Here is a 24,032-nt window from a genome sequence, read left to right as displayed (position 1 = left end):
CCTAGCAGCAGAAATGCGCACTACACAAGCTTCACCCACAGCAATCTTATTCCCGTTATTTTTGGGTACCCTCTCGTACTGTATGTAAGATAAAGACAATGTTGCAGGAATGATTATAACATTAAAATACATATAAGATCATAAATTATGGGTGTGACCTTCGTGTCATAATATGATACTGTCTTCGAATTAGACAAATCAAAGTGGATCTATGACAATGAAGTAAGTCTGGAAATGATAGCTAGAATTACGAGTGAATAAACAAACAAAAAATAAACTGAAAAGGAGAAAAATTATTTATGAAACTCACCTCTAGTGTAAGAGCCTCTATGGCTCAGGTGGCAGCATGCCGGTCTCTCACCGCAGGATTCCGTGGTTCAAATCCTGGTCACTCCATGTGAAATTTGTGCTGGACAAAGCGGAGACGGGATAGGTCTTTCTCCGGGTACTGCGGTTTTCCCTGTCATATTTAATTCCAGCAGCACTCTACAATATCATTTCATTTCATCTGTCATTCATTAATCATTGCCCCAGAGGAATGTGACAGGCTACAGCAGCCGGCACAATTCCTATCTTTGCTGGTAGGTGGGGGCTCTATTAATTCCATTTCTGATGTGGTTGAATGACTGGAAACAGGCTGTGGAAATTCATTTTCACCTCTAGTGTGAAATATGCGTCTAATGTCTGATGTAGAACAAAACACTGACATGCTAGAGCAAGCAGGCAATAGAAACAAAGGACTAGATATGGAGGGGAGAGAGTATTGGGATATAGAAAGGAGGAGGAGAGAAGGGGTGTCTAAGGTGGGGCTGAAGGATGCAGAAAGAAAGACTGCTGCTGAGTGGGGAATTTAAAGAGATTATAAAAGAAATAACTTTTTATCTGAGACATGATTATTAAAGATAGGAATTAAAAAATCAAATAAAATGTTTGATTTCTCTGAAATTTCATTAAGATTGAAGTTAGGATTGAAAAAAAAAAAAGCCCACTGCTCAGTATTATAGAAAATTGTTGTATCCATCTGGAACAGTTTAGATTTTACTGACAGAACTGATGGCAGTAGTGTGTAAATGAGTACATACATACATACATACATACATACATACATACATACATACATACATACACACATGGTCAGTGCTAAACAGGATAAGAACAAATTCATGTAGATGTGCTGATCTGTTATACAGGTTGGGGGGAAATTCTGAATCCAGCATGCAACTGCAGATTCTCAGACAAACCATCAAACATATTTTCGAGAGATGTTCCCTATCTTTCACTCAGGAAATTTTCTGCATTTTTGGATGAACCTCCAGATGCTTTACAATTTATGAATAACTTGTACAGTACTTTGCAACTGTATTCTTTTCATGTCTCTTTCCGTAGGACACGCACAATGGAAATCACATTCACTAAATGGCCTCATCATATATAAATACTGTTCTAACCAGAATGTCGGAAACAAATTTCAAAACATCTAGTGTTTTATCATGTTCCAGGAGTTAGTTGGTAAGGATGGCCAGTTCCAAGCAGTTAAAAGAACTGCAGTATAGTAATTCATTTACCATTAAAATACAATAGAGAATTTGGTGTAATTCACTGTAACTGTATTTCCTTCAAAAATTCTATCAGCTTGTGTGTAATGAGAGTGTAAGTCATGTCCTTAGAATGAGATACTGTTCTTTATGCAGTTAACATTAATTAAAGGTAGCTCCCAATGTGGATCATTGGTAGAGTGTCAGCCACAACATCCCAGGAACGTTGGTTCCAACCTGGCAGAGGTATTTTGATATTTGAAAATTGGAAGAAAATCCATCATGTTGTATATCAGCATGTGAAAGATCTTCGGTGAAACATGTGGTATTTACCTGACAAAATTCATTAAAACTTAACCATAGAATTCAGGCAGAGTAAAATGGAATGTTAAATTTTTTCACAGACAGCCTGAATGGTAGCTGCGGTCATACAATTAAATATATTAGATTCTACTCTTCATTAACATGTTCAGTTGATTTAATTGGTTTTAAAATTTTGATGCTGTTGTTTCCTCTTAGGAGATAAATAAAATTCAGGAAACTCAATCGTCAAAAATTTTTGGTCCTCTTAAGAGAGGTTTGCGTATATTGGTACCAAATTGTTGTTCAAAAAATCTGAACTTGAAATGTTTTATCTAAATTTCCTTTTGCCACGATAGGTTGCCATGAGACATAGTGTAATGTTTGATAAATGTTTTCTACAGCCACACACACAGATATTTTTTACCAACAATATAAATGACTACAGAATTTGTATTGTACTTTTCAGTGTGAGAATGGCCACTCCTTGACTGAATTAGAAATCAAAAATAACTTACATAAATTTAGAAATATCTTTGGAATTGTTACATGGCAGCCAATCATTAAGCCAAAGCCAGAGACTTTCTCCAATGTGTATTTAATCTTGATATATACTGCTGTTGGTTCATATATCTTTTTATTCTCACAGTTAACTTCTTGTGTTTGTTCAGAGCATGTTTCAAATCATATGGTTGGTTGTAGTGATGTCCACTCTTCTTGCACTCGCGTTTTCACCGATACAGAAGACTTCCTCAAATACTTCATAATTATTTTCAGAAAGAGAAACTGCTATCTTGCTCATAATTCAGTGGTAGAGAACATTACGTAAGAGTTCACCATGTGAACAAGAGCCTAGGACATGTGCTAATATTTCTGTCTCACTATAGTGTCTGCAGATTCTGTCCAGGTTTCGACTCAACATTACCCTTGAGTTTGATTGGGTCTTTCCATTCAGAATTGCTGAATCCTGCTTTTGTTTCTAGCCATCTGTGAGCTAAGGGGCAGTCTTTGTGGAGAATGATGTCTTTACAATGAGTACATACATGACACCAATTTTAAAATTCTTCTCTTCTTAAATATCCTTGTATGTCAGTAGATTTTTAGGTATCATAGAATCTCTGTCATCTATACATAATTCTTTCAAACATTTTAATACATCTGTGTGTAGATCTTTGGTGGCATTAATGTATTCATTACAAGATTTTTGAATTCATTATGAGATCTGTCCAGGATTTGACAACAATTAAACTGTTAAACTTGAGACACTAAGCCCTTTTACTCTTCTATATGAATAAATCACTGCATCAGAGGTATCAGTTGGTAACTAAATGTTAGCTAAGGAACAGTCTTCGTGGAAAATGATACCTGTACCATGAGTACATAGGTGGCACCAGTTTTTTAAATTCCTACCCCATGTCTGATACGGAGTCTCCATCATCTATGCTTATTCTTGGAAGTCAGGTTTAAAAATAGACATGAATTAATGAGGCACTTTGAGCCACTTTGAGGCATCTTAGAAACTTAAAACTCACTACCAGAATAGCTGACAACTTCAGGATCCCTAGAAAAATTGAAAATTCCAAGAAGTCCCCAAGGGGGCAATGATGAAGACGTTTACAAATTTGGGGCTCAGCATAAGAACGCAAGAGTAAGCATTTCTTTCACCCTGTGGGGTATATTTTTCGAAAGTGATTACCTATAGTTTCCATGGGCTTAAAAAGTTCCTGAAAGTCCTAATTCCCCCTCCCCCCTCAAATCAAAATGGCGGCACAATTTGCCAGACCAGCTAGAAAATTAATATTTGGCAGAATTGTAGCTTTAAGCCTGTAACTCATGGAAAAATTCCAAAATGTTCAAATGTTTAACTCTTTACCCCCCAAAAAATTGAAATGTGGAGGAAATTTTATTGACTGTGCCGTTCTTCATTTCAAAGTATTTGGTGGCTAAACGGTAAGTGTTATCACAAAGCAGATACCACATTTGAATTCACCTTGAAGAGATCTACAACATTGGTCCAGTGACATTTTGTCGTATCTTGATCCCTTATACGTTAGATAGAGCATAATTTCTAGATATTACATAAATTTTGTACTTTTTACATGCATATTTTATAATTTGAAACACTTGCAGGAAAGATTTGGCACACACATTGACACGACTGATGGCCATATGTGAGCCAGATTTCATTATTCTAGCTTCCACATAAATCAGCAAAAAATAATATAAAAAGTTAAAAATTTACTCAAATTTCACCGTATTCAAAGTTTCTAACTAATCTAACCCATAAATATGGGAGATAAAAGAAACTGTCATAGGACCGACCATGTAGAATGATAAAAAGAGCGCCTGAAAGGCACAATCCGTTTGTCGATATGACGTACCGTTCAGGAGCAATAAATATGCACTTATAAACGTGCCCGTGCTTATCTATCTATATATATAAATGGAAGTTGGGATGGCACAATCTATAAAGGTATAGAATGAAAATAGATGTGAATTAATGAGGCAGTTCCAGGCATCTTACGAACTTAAAACTCGCTACCAGAGTAGTTGACTTCAGGATCCCTAGGAAAATCGAAAATTCCCAGCATTCCCTGAGGGGTCAGGCTGGGTGGTTTTCAAATTTGGGGCTAAACATAAGAACGCAAATGTAAGCGTTTCATTCACCCAGTGGGGTGTATATATATATATATATAACTTTTTTTTTTTTTTTTTTTCTAAAGCAATGAATTGTAGTTTTCATGGGTTCAAAAGTTTCTTGGAAGGACCCCCCCCCCCCCCAAGTCAAGATGGTGGCACAATATGCCAGACGAGCTAGAAAATTGAAATTTGACAAAAGAATAGCTTTTAGTCCTTAGCCTATGGAAGAATTCAGATTTAACTTTTTACCCCCCAAGAATATTTTGAGATATCGAGGCAATTTTAATGACTGTACAGACATTCATTTTGAGGTAATTAGTGGCCAAACAGTAAGTCGTATCCTGAAACAGATAGCACAATTGTTGCTCAATTTGGAGAGATCTGCAACTTTGGTCCTATAACTTTTTGTCGTATCTCGATCCCTTATACATTAGATAGACTTGCATTTCTCAAATTTAGATAAATTTTGTACTTTTTACACATATATTTTATGATTTGACACACTTATAAGGAGGATACAATCATCAAAATTGGCATGCACACTCGTGCTGACAGTGACCATATGCTGGGCATTTTGTTATGATTCCAACTGCCACATAAGTATGTGAAAAATAAAGCAATGTGTGAAAACACTACCAGATTTCACCCTATTCAAAGGTTCTAACTCAATCTAACCCATAAATATAAGAAATAAGAGAAAATGCCAAAGGACCAACCGTATAGAATGCTAACAAATGGTGTCTAATGGCACAATCAGTTTTTCAATATGGTTTACCGTTTAGCAGCAGTTAATCTTGAAATGAAGGTCTGCAATGATACATATGCATATACTTTCGTATATCTAGCTATAATTAAAACTCTACAAATTGACAGCGACTGTCAGTAGGAGAGGTGTTCTCCATTTTAATCAAAACTCCCCGCATTGTATGTTACTGTCAGTAGGAAAGGAGGCCTTCCATTATAACTGAAACTCCCCAGTTCCACTATGACTGGCATTAGCAAAAGGGGCCTGCCATTGAAATGAAAAATTCCATTCTCGATTTGATTGGCAGAAGGCAAGGGCGCATGTAATTTTGGTCAAAATTCCCCTACCCGATTGTGTCTGGCAGTAGGCTAGGGTGCCAATCATTATAAATAAAATTCCCTGACTAGATTGTGACTGACAATAGGCAAGGTGGCCTGCTATTATAATCAAAACTTCCCATGTCGAATGTGGGTGGCAGTAGGAAAGATGACCTGCCATTATAATGAGTGCTCCGTAACTTGACTGTGACTGGCAGTAAAAAAGTGTGCCTCTAATTATAATGAAGACTCCCCAATTTGACTGTAACGTGTAGTATGCAAGAATATCTGTGAATATAATGAGAGCATCCCAACTCGATTGTGACTGGCAGTATGCAAGCAGGCCTGTCATTATAACAAAATTCCAAATCTCAGTTGTGACTGGTAGTAGGCAAGTGTGTTGGCTATTGTAATCAAAACTCCCCAACCTGATTGTGACTAGCATTAGAAGGAGTCTCTCGTTACAATGCTAACATCATAACACAATTTTGACTGGCATTAGGAAAGGGGCCTGCCATTATCATCACAACTCGCACCGTACTTGGGGGGGGATATGGGACCTTGTGATGGTGTTTCCCAGATAATGCTAAGAGACATGCAATTTAATAAAATCTTACTCACTGCGTGTACAATAATTTACATAGAAATCCATATACAATATAGAATACCATTGTGAAGCACGGGTACATCTGTTATTTAATATTTGCCGTGGTTTGTGGTAGTGTGTATTACTTATGATCTAAACAAGAGTTCAGTTCCGGCTTTACTAGTTTATTTTTGAAAGGAAGGTAATGTTTGGACACTCAGTGTTGTTGTTGGCATGTTTAAGACCTCTGATGGACACAGTCATGGAACAAAATTAACTACCCTGTCTTAGATGCCATCCAGAAGAGTTCCACAATATATGATTGGGCATCTAATTTTGATATGGGTGAATAAAACATTCCTACTAAAGTCATTGTACCAAATCTCAATCAGGTGAATGACTTCAGATGAAAGGGTTTCCTTGTTAGTTCCTTTATTCACTGACCAATTCAATTACTGTTTTCCTTCAAGTAATTGAAAGTGGACCTAACAGATTGACTAATATGTACAGATAGTATAGGAGTAAGCTTGCCATTTAGGAGGCAGATGTTCCGCCCAAATTAAAGCCGTGACTGCTACTTTCATATTTCTACCCCTTTCCTATTCCAGCATTTCTCAGGTCAACCACTAAAAAGGAAATGAAGTAATGAAAAGAATGGAGGAATGATTGTGTAGAATTTATATACCAACACAGTTTCAGGCATCATAAATGCGTGAGAGTTTAACTTTCTACCCTTGTCATCATAAAGATGCATGCATGCATAATATTTTTCTGATACAATTATGCTTGTCTTGTAAGTTTTGCATTTAATAGTGTGGCACTTCTGAAATTATCATATACAATACCTGCAAGTGGGATTGATCATGAATATCAAAAACATGTTACCTATTCTTTCTTGAATATGTTGCTTTTTTTTTCCCAAGTGATAAAATACTGGTATATTGTTTCTCAACTTGAGCTTGTTAGAAATATGCAGAACTGTCTTGTGGATCTTAGCATTCACTTACAGAACTTACCATTTTATAGGTAATGTATTATATCTGGGAGAACAAGATGAAACTTTGTTTTACTCAGATGAGTGGTGGTATTACATACTTAAGTATGGTATATCAAATTATGTGTCTTGATTTTCATACAGGATGTACCAAAGTGGACTGGTTTCCTGGAAGGTGTGGTCAACTATCTAAATACTGTGCGACGGAGTTCACAGAATTTCCCTATATTGCCATGGCCTTCATTTGTTGATTTGCTGCATTGTAATGTGAATCCTCTGGCTGGTGAAGAACACATGAAAGAGCTGTTGCAACAGTTGCAGCTTATGGGTGAGGTCAGTAATTGTGCCACTACATCATTAACCTTTAAGTGTAGATTTTTAAGGATTTGTAATTACTAGGTAAAAAATGAGTATGGTGTTAATGAAGAAATATAACACATCATGGGATGAGTCAGACAAAAATTATGAGGTACATAGACTTGTAAACCCATGAATATATTTAGCTAGTATTTATAATATTTTCAAGGCCACAGCCGCTTTGTTCCCACTCCAAAGGCTTTCCTATCCCATCGTCGCCGTAAGACCTATCTGTGTTGGTGCAACGTAAAGCCAATTGTAAAAAAAAAATATATATATATACAGTAAAACCTCAATGCATTGTTTTTCAAGGGGAAGGGGTAAAATGACATTGGATGCGGGAAAACGATAAATGCGGGTGACATAAAATAGGGGGAAAGCAAAATAATAAAAGATGGATACTGTATTTGGGCATTTTTCATTGTATAAATATAATAATAATAATAATAATAATAATAATAATAATAATAATAATAATATAGAACAACTAGATATCCCACCAGGACAAACTCATGACCGACTACTGTTCCGTCAAGCCATCCGACACGGAGTTTTTCCAACGTCCCTTACAAGTAAGAAGACTACAGGAACTAAGTGGACCGAGGAGAGAAAGATGAAGCAAATGAAGGAGTATTGGAAGAAGAAGAAAGCAACAACTTTACCCAAGAGTAGATACGAGCCCCGTGGTCCTCAGTAGGCCTAAACGACAAAGAATAATAATAATAATAATAATAATAATAATAATAATAATAATTGCGTGTGGCCTCCGAAGCGGGTTCAGATCTTTCGAGTTGTCGCGTGATAGGCGATCTACATGCTTACGAATATGCGGCTCTACCTAAGATGAATCCTAATGCGTAAGTCGACATGCACACACAGCCCCCAAACTGTCGGAATTAACCAACGAAAGTTAAAATCTCTGACCCGATCGTGACCTCTTGAACTGAAGGCCAACACGTGCCAACCATTTAGCCATGGAGCCTGACATGCTCATAGTCTACTATACATAATGGTATCAAACCATGCCAATCATGATATACACGATAAAAATAAAAAGCACGACTTTTACGTCATTTTGTGTTACTTTTCCTTGAATCTCGTAGTAATTAAAAATTCTTCAAGGTCAGTTCTCTTATTTCAAATTAATGATATACGTGGATATTACGGCAATAACCTGTATTTTGATAAAGATTCTGTAGACCTTTCGCGAACAATAGGTTAGAGATCCCAGTGACACATCCACTGCTTTAGCACATCCTAATAACATCAACACAGAGATTAAATTTACAATAGAATCAGAAGTTCATAATGCCATTAACATTTTAGACCTAATCATCACTAGATTTCCGTTTTCTTTCAAATACAAAATTTCCAGAAAGCTTACACACACTGCCACAACTATCAGACAGGATTCAGTACACCTTGCCAACCACAAGCGTGCTATCTACAACAGTCTAGTACACCGTGCTTTTAATATACCTATGTCCGGCTTCATGGCTTCATGGTTAGCATGCTGGCCTTTGGCGAGCATCTGGCGAGCTGAACATGTCCTCGGACACTCCCAGCACTAAAAGCCATACGCCATTTCCTTTCATTTCAATATACCTGTGTCCAAATCAGACTTAAACAAAAAGTTGAACACTATACTGTACCAGGAAAAGTTTTTGGGTAAAGGGCATGAGTAGGACCTCAGGGAGTGGAACTTGATTTTGGAGCCGATACAGAGTAGGATAGACTCGCAGAGCGAATAATAGATGGTTAAAAATTTTTTTTTTCAAAACAATTTATTAATTCTTCACCCTGCAATATGATTATTGGACTCAAATCTGGCATTGAAATTAAAAGTTTGAACGTAATCCTCCTGAATTCTGTTCATGAAAATGGAATAAATATCACTGATTCCAAAGTCTTTCATATGTGAGAATATGAGGTATTGAATTTCCACCTAAAGTCTTTCTAAACCTAAGCACACACGTGTAATTGTAAGTTGATATGAGAAATTAAATTTCTGTTAAAAGTTTTCAGTTTTCAGTTTGTAAACCTTGATATATAGCACACTTGAAAAGCCTAAAGTCTTTCTGTGAGATATAAAAATGAAATTTGAAATTAAATTAATCACTTCTGAGAAATTATGAGAACTCTGAAATATTTGTTCACACGCGGCACTGAAGTTTCCACTGTTCAAAATTAATGAAAAAATTTTAGTCAGTTTGTTACTACTCACTTACGGAAAGAAATGTTGCTACAAAATGTCGAAGGATGGACATCTGGAATGTTCCGTGGAGAATCAGGATCGGCGATGTTCCCTTAACACACCATGTTGACGTTCCCGATGAGGTGATGACGGCTGGAACTGGATCATGTAGAATTGCAGCTTGTTAGGGTGATTTTTCGCACACGAAAAATTCACTTAGTGCGAGTAGTTATCACTGACACTGTCATTTACTGTTGAACACTATTTATGGCGTAATTGAATTTCAAGACGTTAAATGAAGAATCACAGTCCTTCCTGTATGAAATACTATTTAAAGTCGTTACTGAAACGTTCATAATTACACAGTTCACACTTGAAAAGGCAAATCATAGTCGATAATCACAGTCTTTGAACACAGTCATTAAGTCACTAAGGATTATTTTCTGCTTATCTTGTTATTATAACGTCATATTACCTCAGAAAAAGTTCTTAGTTTTCACTCAAATTACTACTGTAAGTCGTATACTGATGTGGCGTGAATAAAGAAATACAGTTCAATACTCGAAAAGAAATGAGTTCTGGTGATTCTACACATTAGTTTCTGTAGAAGTTCAATATCATTTGAAGTAACCTAAGTCTACACGTAATGACATATTCTGTGAACGTTAAATAGTTGATATTTGCACTTCAATAAGTTCACTCGTATTATATTCTTAAATGTCTTTAGGATTAGACTGTAGTCGCGACGCGATGTACTAAACACAGTGCGACGTCTTTTATAATTCTGTCGGCGATATAACTTCGTGTTCCGGAAATGTGACGGCAAGTACTTTCACCAAATACAGTAGAGACAATACACGACACTTACGGATTTCGCCTTGCTAAAATGGGAGACAATTCGACGGTGGCGCTCCTAGTAACTTGACCTGAACAAATCGCGCTAAATTCAAATATCAATGGAAATGTATATACGGAAATGGATAAATAAATTACGTCTAGAAAGAAAGTGGTATTGAGATATTAACTTCGAAGTAGCTAAAGCAATTCTAGATAAATGAATGAAGAATTATTTAAAAGGTTATTATTCAAAGACTGAAATTAGACATATAAACAAGGTGTGAAATGGACTGCTGTGAAATGGCTTGATCTTCCATTTATGCATTACTTTTTTAGCTTTAGCATACCTGCCTGAAATCTTACGGTTGGATTTGTCTTTTTTCCTCATTTGAAAACATTGTATCATCACATTAAGACATTTGTCAATAAAAATATCGGCACATTCCTTACACATATGATGCAATGAATTAACATTTAATAGCTGGACAATTTTCCTCTTAACATGAAGCCTACTAACAGAAAGAAAATCTATAAAATCTCGGCTTTAATCTGAGAAGAGGGATAAAAGAAAGAAAAGTTTGAAAATGTTGTCGATAGTGATGCTTTGAGGAATATTTACGTACAATCAGAGTAAAAATGTAACATACCCTTGGCTGTATAGTCGAGGATTTTTAAAGTCGCTGGCCTGGAAATGATCTGAACAGATCTTATAATTCTTATACAAGCGTAACGTCCCTTCTTTCTTGTACACTTTATCCAAATCGCTTCTGTGACATTTCAAAACCCACAGATCACACCTACAACAACACATCGGTATTGAAGGTTAACTGCTGCACTACACAATAAAATATGCGTATTATATTTTAAGCCCGTTAAAATATGGGTCGAGCAGGTCAGAAGATTATGAAGTACTATAAAAATCACTGTCACTGGAAGAATATATCTGCAAACACAATATTACTTACATGTTCTTGTCACGAGGGAACCTGAAGAACGAGCGCGCATTTTTCTCTACTTCGTAATTACTGCAGCCAAACACAGCACATACCTTTCCCCTCATGTTGACAGGAGATATCAAGGAATGACACACGCTACTATTTAATTATGCCAACTCACTGAAAACGCATAAATAACACCAAAAACTTCACACAAAAATACACGTGCTCTTATGACAGAATCAGTACCGTTCAGGTCTATCCGCTAGAGTGAGCTCCAATAGCTGTCCCTCGATATCTCGCTCAGTGTCGTGTATTGTCTCTACTGTATTTGCTTTCACCGTGACTGCGCGAACATACTGTACGCGGGTCGATCTCTCCTCTGTCTCACTCACACACAGCTGTATACTCGTCCTTGTACTGGCCTGCTTGCTGGCTGGCCTTGACATATATAGATACCAGTGCTGGGAGGGGTAGCATCTCTTGGCCATGTGACCGTGAGTGCGTAATATCTTTTAGACTTTAAATTATTATAACTCAACAACCATGGGATGAATTAATTCGAAATTCACAGGGATTAACTTTTATTGATGGTTATGAATTTCATGTTTTTGGTCCGTATTGAACTGAGAATAATATATAAGTAATAATAGTAATAATGTAAATGTTTCCACCTTTTCAATACAATATATTCACAAAATTACAAAATTATACGGTACTAGTTTCGACCCATCTAGGGGTCATCATCAGCCGTATTGGAGCAAAGATCATTTGTGGCGAAATCCTAAGACAATATTATTTTAAAGAATAACAAGTGAAATGAGATGTTATGGTAATAGTTAATAATACAAGGAATATACATACTAAGAGGTTTTTAACAAAGAATAAAGTATAAATGGGGTGTTGTAAAAATTATAATCATGGAAATCAGTAAGTTTATAACCATAATTTCACCAATATTGAACAAGACATGGACATCCTCGTATTAGCAAACAAGGGCCCTTTACTGAACATAATGGAAAATTACTACATACACCTAGACCAATACTTTAATGCCAGTCACAATCTCAATGAAATCTCAGAGAAACCCAACATACTCTTCGATCTATTTATCAATTTCCTCAGAAACAATAATGCAGCCAACCTAAACTCAATCCTAAATTTAATCAAAGGTACTTTTCCAAGACAATTACACTTTCTCCCGCACCCTTCAGCCCCACCTTAAGCCCTCTTCCTAAGCCATATTTCATTTCAATACAAGAACTTACTGATTTCCATGATTATAATTTTTACAACACCCCATTTATACTTTATTCTTTGTTAAAAACCTCTTAGTATGTATATTCCTTGTATTATTAACTATTACCATAACATCTCATTTCACTTGTTATTCTTTAAAATAATATTGTCTTAGGATTTCGCCACAAATGATCTTTGCTCCAATACGGCTGATGATGACCCCTAGATGGGTCGAAACTAGTACCGTATAATTTTGTAATTTTGTGAATATATTGTATTGAAAAGGTGGAAACATTTACGTTATTATTATTATTACTTATATATTATTAACTTTTATGACGTCCGCTACGATTCAGCGTTTGTCCCGTTGAAATTGGTTAAGGCGTTGAAAAGCTGGCAAAAGAAAAATTCTTTTCGAGAAATATCTCTAGGGGAGGTGAGCTTCGAGCGACAGGTGACGTCACTTGACTCCGCCTAGTGCACTCGTGGGGTCTGGCACATACTGGAACATTCTTTACATAGATGTTCATACGTCGGTCGGATCTTTTATGCTGGAATAACGTTTCTTTCGATTGATATGGACCAGGACCTAGGCTTTCCTGGTACAATACGGAATATTGCACTCCACAATGGCTAGAACCATAACTTCATAGAATGCATAATAAATAAATTCAGACACTGACCCCAATCCACTTTAAAGAAAAAAATAGATAAATCCAAAACCTTCTCATCGTTCACCTTTAATCCCAACATTTAAAGGGTCACAAACATTTTTAAGAAGCATAACGCTAACATTTTTTTCAGAACCAATAATAGAAATCTCGACATACTGCATAATTCTAACTCAATGTTTCTAACCCTTTCGACAAGTCAGATGTATATAGATTTCACTGTAACAACTGTGACAGCACTTGTATTGGACAGACAAAACTGTGTTACAATTATACTATGGTTTTAAATTGTGCTCAATTTGACGTAGATAAACTTATGTGATTGCCAATTTTTCCAAGAACTTACATCAGCTGATGATGACGCAGACGGCCGTCGAAACTAGTTCTGATTGAAATATATGTTGTAATTTCATCTAAACAATAGTTTTTATGTATTGAATAAGGTGGATCCAAATTATAATAAAAGTTGTAATCTTGGTTCAGTAAGGACAAACAATGAAGTTTATTAATTTAACACTTATCTCAATAATTAACAGTCTGAAATTACCAAAAAATCAATCAACTCGCAAAATAATACATAACACGCTTGCTTATTGCCCCACCGTAGTCCCCGCTCTCCCGATCTGTGTCCCTCCTCTACCGTGACCTCCCCTTCCCCAACCTAATACCTCCCCCTGCTCTCTCTGACGGTCTGCTGTCTGCTACTCAGCTTATCAGTTCCTCTCTTACTCTTCAACATTCAACTTGGCACTCAAAATGAGTTTCTATTTACATATAATTCCTCCCAGGCATTTGTCCCATTGTCATGCTAACACGTGGCTCAATTTCTTCTTTTAGGTTCCGTCTTTGGTTCGAGATACTTCCAGAGTTTTTACAAGATCCACTCGATAATACTACTCTCTCAAAACCTCCCCTGTTCTTCTATATTAACTTACAATTCCTTAAGTTGCTATTTACGATCATGCAAAAAAAAAAACCAAGCCATACAATGAACTTACCCATTCTACTTAATGAACTTTTAGGGATATATAAGATATTTTTATACAAAATCCACACAATGTTTAGTCCAAGTTGAATGCCTCAGAAATTTTAATTAGCACACATTTATGAGGAACTTCTTTCACTTGAAAAACAGGTTGTAGCAACTAGCTCTTCGGCATATCTATATTGATTACAAATGTTTAAAAATTTAATCAAGATGTTCAAATAGATAAACCAAATTTTACATGTACCACATGAACTGGAAAATAGTTACCATCTGCGGACATGCAGACCAAGCTATACAATGGACTTATCCTGTTTGTTTACTGAACTTTTGTGGATATAATAACTTGTGACACAGAAGCCATTGCTATATTTTAGCCATATAAGACATTTATTTAAACTTCACACATTGCTATATCCAAGTTGAATAATTACTGAATATCTACGAGGAACTTTGAGTAAACAACTGGTTGTTGTAACTAGTCCATCAGCCTATTTATATGACTACAAAGTAGCTAACAACCCATATTGTTCTTACAATGTGAAAAAAGCACATTCCACTTTTGTAATTTTAACTGTACAAATATTTTAGTGTACACCTTTCTGTATTCAATTTTAATGATAAAAACCCTTGTACATATGTAAAGTAATTCAGTTCAAGCACGTACATTTTAACAAAGTAAAATAAATAAAATAAATAAATAAATTAGCCGTATGAATCCCCTAAGGGCTATGGCCTCGTGCAATGCAGGGACAAAGTATTGTTATGTTATTAATTTTAAGAAACATAATGTACTCTATGTCCAGTGTCTTTGTCTTACTTCCTACGCTGATGATGGCTTACCCTATTGCTGAAACCAGACCCAAATAAAATGAATAAGTGATGACTTTATAATACATTATCACAATTTCTTGTATTGAATAGGTGGATCCTCATACCTAACAATTTTGAATGTAGATCCCACATGGTGCGGCTCGGACGATGTCACAGAGGTTAGAAATTAAACATGGCGTGTCTCGGACGATGTCACAGTGGGCCAAGCGATGCCAACTTAGAAATTAGTTTCAAGACCAGGCTAGTGAAAAAAAAAAAAAAGAGAAATGAAATGCCGTATGGCTTTTAGTGCCGGGAGTGTCCGAGGGCAAGTTTGGCTCACCAGATGCAGGTCTTTTGATTTGACGCCCGTAGACGACCTGCGCATCGTGATGAGGATGAAATGGTGATGAGGACAACACATACACCCAGCCCCCATGTCAGCAAAATGAACCAGTTATGGTTAATAATTCCCGACCCTGCCAGGAATCTAACCAAGGACTCCTGTGACCAAAGGCCAGCACGCTAACCATTTAGCCATGGAGCCGGACGCTAGCGAAAAGATTACTGGTTTGATTTGTAACAAGACAACTGGGCAGGGGACAACAAAGTAGTCAACAGGCCTCTAGCATCCACACACATCACAAGGTATGACGCGATTAATAATCCTGTGACTAATAAAAATGTACCCGGCGCATACTGTGACTATTTTATACTGCACGATTTTCTCATTTTCAACGAAGCTGGCAGCCCTAGCCAGCCAATAGCAACGCAGAAAATGGTGGCAAATTTGAGCTTTACAGTGCCTCCGTTTTAATTCTTGTAAATATGATTTACTTCTAGGGGCCAGTCAGTGGGTCGAGGAGAAGCGTTGGCGCCAGGAGGCTCATAGTGAGGTTGCACGTGAATAACCTGCGCACAACACTCCAGCCTGTGAGTTCCTTGTCTGGATAGTCTGCTTGGGAGCCAAAAGGAGAGGTAGTTTGGGGATCCATGGGAGCTATACTTTCAGCCAACCATTCCCTAGCAAGTCCCATCAGAAACTGCTTGTACTTCCATTTTTTGGGGCGGGGGAGGGGTTAGGAAACCGAATAGCCTAAACGCATTGAATAAAGCATAGTTCACTAAATAGAATGCTACCCTCTTATTCCATATTACTGTCTTGCGAAGAAAAACAAAATATGTCAGGTATTGGTCTACTTGATCTACTCCCTTCATAAATCTGTTATAAAAAGGGATGAAAATGGGCTTGAATATAATTGTCCCGGTCTTCCTATCTAGCTTGCATGTTGACCACATAGATGCATCATGAATCGTAGTTATCATTCTGACAACTCACTTATCCTTCCAGACTACAAGCAGAACTTCACCTTTGTGCATAAAAGTCATTTCCCCCTTATGTAGAAGCCTAGAATTGTCTTTCAGCTCACATGGCAAATTACAATTCTCTCTAATAGTTCCACAAACACATGTTTTGTGCTGGAGGAGGTTTTCAGCAATAGTCACAGTTACAGTAGTTATCTTGATAAACGTGGTGCCACATACCAAGAGAAGGCTTCATGACAGATAATATATTGTCTGCTCAAGTTCTTTTCCATCCCCTGTATAAATGTCTAAGTTACAGATGTATCTTGTTTCACTCTCATACACCATTCGAACTAAAATACCGTACTTTCCCTGGATTATATGTCCTGAACTTAATGCACCCACGTCATCCCTTCATCTAATGACAACTGCTGTTTTGATTTGTAAACAGACTGAAACTTGGGTAAAAAGTAATCTAACAGAGGCTGAACTTTCTGTATTATATTGCTCACATCTGTTGTCTTGACTATTGTCGTTGAAATGCAGGTAGGCAAGTATTTGTTGAAATCTATTTCGGTTCATAGTTTTTGGAAATATGGGGGTTTTTATTAGGGAATCAGCTAACCGGTAATCTTTCAGACACGATTTCTTCACCTTCAATATACACAAAGTTTTTTTTTTTTTCTTTTTTTTTTCTCTGCTAGTAACATTAGTCCACTTCAGTGTTTTAGGTGATAGCCTACGTTGTGAGAATGTGAATTCTGCTCAGTTTGTCCGCTCAGCTACATACTGAAAGAAATCCTCACCAAACAGAAGTCTTGCTACTTGTCCTATGTTTCCAGGTTCATTAGCCCATACCTTTATATCAGGAGCATCTTCAAAATCTTCTAGCCTAGGTTCACTGTTGTCCATAACCCAGTTGTCAGAAAACACTACATTATTTACAATATTTGGTATATTTGCTCCTGTAACACAGTTATCAGGCTCGTTTTGCACCACATGAGTTCCACATCTTCAAGAAAAGGCTATATCTTCGTCATCACTTGAAACATTTCTGTATGAAGATATTTCATCATCGAACTCTAAATATTCAGAATCACTTGAACATTCGGAACCTGTTACAGCACATAATTCATGAATAATTTCATCCCTGTTTAAACACGTACGATCACCGGGCACCGCCATCTTGCAGACTGCATGGCTCTTTAAACTTTGTAAACATGTTGTCAGGAAATGCAAAGAAAAGCTATGATATGAAGAATAATAGGAAAGAAATGTGACTATCGATTGTGTAGAACCATACATAACAGAGTTCTATCACTCTTGACCTCCAAATAGTTCTGGTATATCTCAAAAGATAGTGCTAAACTTCAGTCTGATGTTAACACGAGATAACTCGGGGCCGGTCTGCAATGCTCGGCCAGGCAAACACAAGTTTTCTTGTGACCAGTCCGCATTGTGTTAAGCTACCAGTGAGATGAGGATCGAGGATAATCCAGAGTTTAATGTTGACATAGCTGCAGCAATGTAGTTAAAAATAATAACACCAGTACTAATATTGTTGGTCCGTTATTGGACATTATCAATTTTCCAGCTAACTCATTCCTGGTTGCCAGCGTTTCGCCCTCGTGTGCTAGGCTGGGCTCATCAGTTGGTACCTAGCACACCTACCAAGACGCATAACCAGTGCACACCGTGGAGGCCACTGCGTAGGCTACTTGGAGCCACCAGCAGTGCCAATGCACTATGAGAGACCCTGTCTCACTACCAAAATTTGATGCCTGCTTGGCCATCAGATGATATAGATGTTGATTCCCATAGGGAATCTGAAATATTTGTTCCAAATGAGTAAATTTATAATACCAATATAAATGGACCGTTATTGGACATTATACATTTTCCAGCAAACTCATTCCTTGTTGCCAGTGTTTCACCCCCGTGTGCTAGGCTGGGCTCATCAGTTGGTACCTAGCAACCTACCAAGACGCATGGCCAGTGCACACCGTGGAGGCCACTGAGTAGGCTACTTGGAGCCACTGGCAGTGCCAATGCACTATGAGAGACCCTGTCTCACTACCAAAATTTGATGCCTGCTTGGCCATCAGATGATATAGATGTTGATTCCCATAGAGAATCTGAAATATTTGTCCCGAATGAGTAAATCTATAATACCAATATAAATGGTCTGTTATTGGACATTACAAATTTTCCAGCTAACTCATTCCTGGTTGCCAGTGTTTCACTCCACTGTGCCAAGTTGGGCTCATCAGTTGGTAAATAGCACACCTACCAAGACACATGGCTAGTGCATAAAGTAATGAAATGGAATATAAGGATCCACCTATTCAATACTAAATTATGTGAGAGATTCTTAAATCACCACATAGTTATTTATTTATTTCATGGTACCGGTTTCGGAAAATGATTGTCATCATCAGCCATAGGGAGTTAACAAAGACATATAAAGTGATATTGATATGTAGGGCCTTATAGTTAAAATATACTAAATAACCTGAAATGGATATCCATATAATAGATGATAGATGATAGTGTTATAAATACTTGATAGTTATTTAGCTACATTTTACAAGTTTACAACTTGAAAGTCTTGTTATTAAAAGAAAAAGACAATCTAAAATCCAATATTAATTTTTTTTAAATATGACGATTGCACTTTGTCAGTAAAATTTGACGTATTTTCGTCTATAATTCACTAGTAATATGATGTGTACACAGGACAGAGAGTTCCTTTTTAATTTTTTTTTTAGAAATCGGCTTGAGTCAATTAATGTAGAAAAAGGATATTGTAGCCATATTTCAGTAATAATGGGCTGGTATAAAAGTAACAGAAGGTTCTTTATAAAAAGGTAGTTCCTCAAGAAGTATAACCTTGCGTAATTGTATATAGCACTGGGTTCAAACTTCGTACTGTGGTGTGTTAATGTGACAGAAGAGTGGATCGCATAAAACAAGGTTGGTTGTACAGATGTTGAAATGAAATGTTCTCGATCCAAGACGGAACCTACAAGAAAAATATTCTCAAGTTAGAGTTGTGAATAAAGAAATGGGGCAAGAAGGTTTTAAGTAGAAGACTCACCTCGGGTAACAAGTTGTTGAATGTAGAGCAGAAAAGGAACTAACCGGCTAATCGTACGTGAGGCAACTGATGGAGAGAGCGGGAAGGGGCGGGGTGTACTAGGTTGGAGGAGGGGAGAACGGGGTAGCAGAGGATGGGCGTGAGGAGCGGTAGAAGTAACATGCAAGCGTGTTGTGTCTTATCTGAAAAATTGATCGGTTTTAGGTAATGTAATATTGTTTAATATTGTAATGACATATCAAACAGAATTTTAGGTTTTCCGGATAAATCGTTGAGATTTAGATTTGGATTATAATATTGATCAAGTTGAATAAAGCATTGTAAGTTGTATAAGATGTCTATGTTTGTATTGTTCGTTCTAAAGAAAATGTTACTGAGCTCGATAGCTGCAGTCGCTTAAGTGCGGCCAGTATCAAGTATTTGGGAGATAGTGGGTTTGAACCCCACTATCGGCAGCCCTGAAGATGGTTTTCCGTGGTTTCCCATTTTCACACCAGGCAAATGCTGGAGCTGTACCTTAATTAAGCCCACGGTCGCTTCCTTCCCAGTCCTAACCCTTTCCTGTCCCATCGTTGCCATAAGACCTATCTGTGTCCGTGTGATGTAAAGCTAATAGAAAAAAAAATTAAATGTTCTGCTTCTTGAATATGTTAGTAACACTATAAATATTACAATCAAAGCTGAATGTTCAGAATTTTTTTGGATTTAGTTGTTTCTTTAATTAAATTTGATTTTGGGCAGTGTTTAAACTTGTTGATTATACATTCTGTAAAGATTTTATTGTAACTGTACCGGGAGGTACACCCCTATGCCACACTTTTAAATCTTGCGCCAATAAAACCTCCTCTACAGGAGATACACTGAACTTAAAACTAGACCTCCTTAAACTTTTCCCCAGAAGATGTCACTACTGTAATTTTTTTAAATGGTGAAGTTGTGAGTACTGTGTGAATTTCAACTTGTTTTGTTCTTCAAGAAGTGTGGACATTCTCTCATAGATGTCTCAGCTTAAAAACTATGATCATGCACCCTAGTGCGAAGTGAAGGAACGTTTTTGAAGAAATTTTGTACTCATAAGTTTTTTTCTTTACTATATTTCATTCATTCATTTGTGGGTTGGCAGTATTGATCTTTTCTTTCTGCCAGTTTTAAATTTAGCCAATCCAGAATTTCGGTAATTAATTTCCGACCAGTCATGTATTTCTTCTTCGATTTTGAGTGTAACTTTTGAAGTTGACCAATAAACACAGTGGGTGTGTCTTGATCATTCATGAAAGGTGTCGAACCTTCCCCGAGGGTTTATAAACTGCTGATTTTCACGTCTCCTTGCCACCTGATCAACATCTAACTAAGTGTGTGTATGTGAAGCAGGAGGGGGGAGGCACCTCTTTTGTCAGGCAGCAGGTCTTCAGCAAGGTAATGGCCGTTTAACATCTTTATTTCTTGCTAGCTCAGCAGTTTAACCTGCAGGAAAGGTCCGAAACCTTTACAATGTAACCTACTTTTCTAAACATGTAATTCTCTGCCGGTTTATGTAAAACTTCATAAAATCTGTAACTGTAATTCGGGGATAGAGGGTGATTTACCCTCTCGAGGTCCCCTTCTTCTCTTCCGTAATGTTTTAAATTTCTTTCTTATACAGGTCACCTCCATAGTTTGGGAATAGCCCCTGTTTCATCGGCCTTGTGCCCGTTGGGTTTTAAGAAGCTAAATAGAGGAGTGCAGGTATTTGCCTCCTTTCATTTTGTATTCAGGCCATTTATTTAACTGTCATTTCTTTTACATGAAGGCTCTGTAGGTTGGGTAAGAGATACCCTTGTTTCAATTTGTAAGCTGGGCCATGGAAGGCCAGAAACTGTAAGATATTTTTGGTGTTGCCTTGACTAGGCTTGAAAAACTGAGAGCGTGTCTGCTCTTTTCAAGCATTGTAAAAGTGCCTTTAGGAGGCTTGACATTGTAAATTAGGGTGCAAGTGCTCCAGGTATGAGGGGTTTTCTGCCTTTTGTAAATTTATGCTCCTCTGTAAATTTTGATCTGGAAGCTCAAAAATTGTAAAACTAAGGGCTTGTAGCCGAAGTGTGTTAAAGATTTGAAATCTTGGTTTTTTTTTCTATATCTTGTTTTTAAATTGCTATGTTATTGTTATCTCACTAAGTGAGAAATTGTTGCTTTTTGAAAATATAACCTTCCATTTCAGTTTAAATTCTTTCTTGTCAAAGTAGTTAGACCCATTTACCCCGCCACCTTCTTTCACCTCTGCTGATCCACCAACCACGGTAACAAGTGGTAGCAGAGCGTGGTTGAATGGGTCTTAATTTAGCCCCTTTTGACGGCTAAACATAACCTTTGACTCGTACTCCAACAATTTTCTCAGTTGCTGGAATTTTCTTTCCTATTTTCTAAATTTGTAAAGTTTCTGTCATCATGTCCGGCCCTCACAAAGTCCTCCATCCCGGCTACTTGCGCAAGGAGGAATTGATTTATGAATTAGCTATTAGAAATGTTCAGTATGGAGGCACGGTTGCGGCCGATACCACCAAGCTTAAAGAATCCCTTGGATTGCCAATTAGTATCCCAACCTTGGAAGAGAAAGATATTGATGAGGCTCTCTCCACTATCACTGACAACACTACTGAGCTAGCATCTGTAGTTAGTTTTTTTGAAGTAAGTGATCCATCTCCAAATCAATTTAAAAGAGTGCAGGCTAGATTGTACCATTTTTATAATAGGGTGAGTGATCTATTGTCTCTTAAGTTAAACGAAGTTCAGGGTAAAGAGGCAAGTAATCTTGTTGAACACCTTTCTAATATGTCCAGTAAGGTTAGTCAATTGTTAACTGGGTCTGCGACTCCCAAAACCGACCAGCCCGCTGTGGTAAACATAGCTAATGAGGAGGATTCTTCCAAGGGTGAAGAAGGTAGAAGATCGGTAGCTACTCAACAAACGTCTGCCCCATTAGGAAGTGAGTCTGATTGCCGTACCTCAATCCCACCTTTCTTTTTGAATTTGCTGTCTCTGAAGCCTCTTCACCTCCTAGGCCGTTACCTGTTATGTCGCCTGGCTTTAGTAGTTTGCCTCACCCTTTGGCTATGTTACTTAGAGGTATTTCTAAGTTTTCGATTAATTCCACTAATGACGTCATTGCATTCTTAAGGTTTTTAGTTGAATTCCAAGATCACGCTCTTGTGTTTTCTCTTTCCCCGTGTCATATTCTTCAAATTATTTACCCTTATTCCATAGGTGTCCTCTCAGACAAAATAGTAAGAGCAATTGCTGAACAATCATCTATAGAAGACTTCCACGCCCATCTGCTAGCTAATTTCATTCCGGCCAGGGCAATGTCCCCTCTAGTACAGAAGTACTATTACCGAGTACAGTGACTGGATGAAAATCTTGCCGACTTCATACAAGACATTAAGTTCTACACAAGGGTATTTGCTCTTCATTTCCCAGAAGACCAAATATTACAGGCCATTGTGGAAGGAATTTCACCACCCTACAGGTCATATTTGTGTTTTGCGTCGCGTACGCAAATTTTTGCTGAGTTAGAGGCTATGGCTGTCTCAGCCGAAGGAGTTAGGTATGCTGACACATTACAGGTCACTAAGGAGCCCCCTCTGTCCTCAAATAATTTTCTTTCTCCACCTCGCTGAACCTTCACAACTCGCAAATGTTATGCTTGTGGGTCGGCAGATCCTCTCCGGAACAAGTGTCCTTTGATTAAATCCAGTGGGACAAAGAATGGAGCAGGGTCATCACAAGGATGTTTTAAATGTGGCTCGTTTTCTCATATTGCCAAGAATTGCCCGAATGCTAATAGCACCCCCTCCTGTTCGACTTCTGGTGCAACATCCACCAACGTAAATAATCAAAAGTGACTAGTGGCATCGGCTGAGTCGGCGTGCTCACCTTCTTCAGGCTCAGCCCCTGTTAAACCCGACGAAAGCTCAGGGAGAAGTCAGGGCTCATTCGAAGGTCCCAAAGAATGCCTTAGGATTGCGGCAGAGACCCCCGCACTGGTTCCCTTTCTCAAAATTGAGTTGAATAATGAACCGATTACTGCTCTATTAGATTCTGGGAGTGTGTGTTCCATTATTTTGGTGGAATGGTACTCTAAATTAAAGTCTGTCTGTAAATTTTCTGATTATTGTTCATCTTCGGTTCAATGCATTTCGGCTAACTCTTCTCCATTAGAAATTTTAGGTTTCATCTTTGCCAAAATTAGTATTGCTAAATTCACGTGGAAAGTTAAACTGTTTGTGGCTAAGCACTTGTCTTGCCCCATTATATTGGGAGCAGATTTCATGTCTCATACTGGTCTAGTGCTCGACATTCAGAGCAAGTCGTGCACTTTCAAGTTTGCTAGTAATAGTAAAATCCCCTTACTAAAATGTAATTCTGTGTTATGTTCATCTGTTTCGCCTACCCAGGATGTGATGTTGTTAGACCTTAGACACCTACCTGAGGAGCAGGCTGAGAGTA

General features: G+C 37.5%; 1 protein-coding gene across 1 annotated transcript in view; it reads left to right on the top strand.

Moving 5' to 3' along the window:
• Positions 1–24,032, top strand: part of LOC136859016 (death-associated protein kinase 1) — a 1,193,585-nt gene that overhangs the window by 507,365 nt on the left and 662,188 nt on the right. The window contains exon 18 of the mRNA XM_068225494.1: positions 7,262–7,450. Within this exon, the coding sequence (XP_068081595.1) occupies positions 7,262–7,450 (189 nt within the window). The remainder of the gene's footprint in view (positions 1–7,261; positions 7,451–24,032) is intronic.

This window comes from Anabrus simplex, chromosome 1 (assembly GCF_040414725.1).
Source record: "Anabrus simplex isolate iqAnaSimp1 chromosome 1, ASM4041472v1, whole genome shotgun sequence".
NCBI classification, from domain to species: Eukaryota; Metazoa; Arthropoda; class Insecta; order Orthoptera; family Tettigoniidae; genus Anabrus; species Anabrus simplex.
The sequence above is the reverse complement of the archived record's forward strand: the minus strand, read 5'-3'. Positions and strand labels throughout refer to the sequence as shown.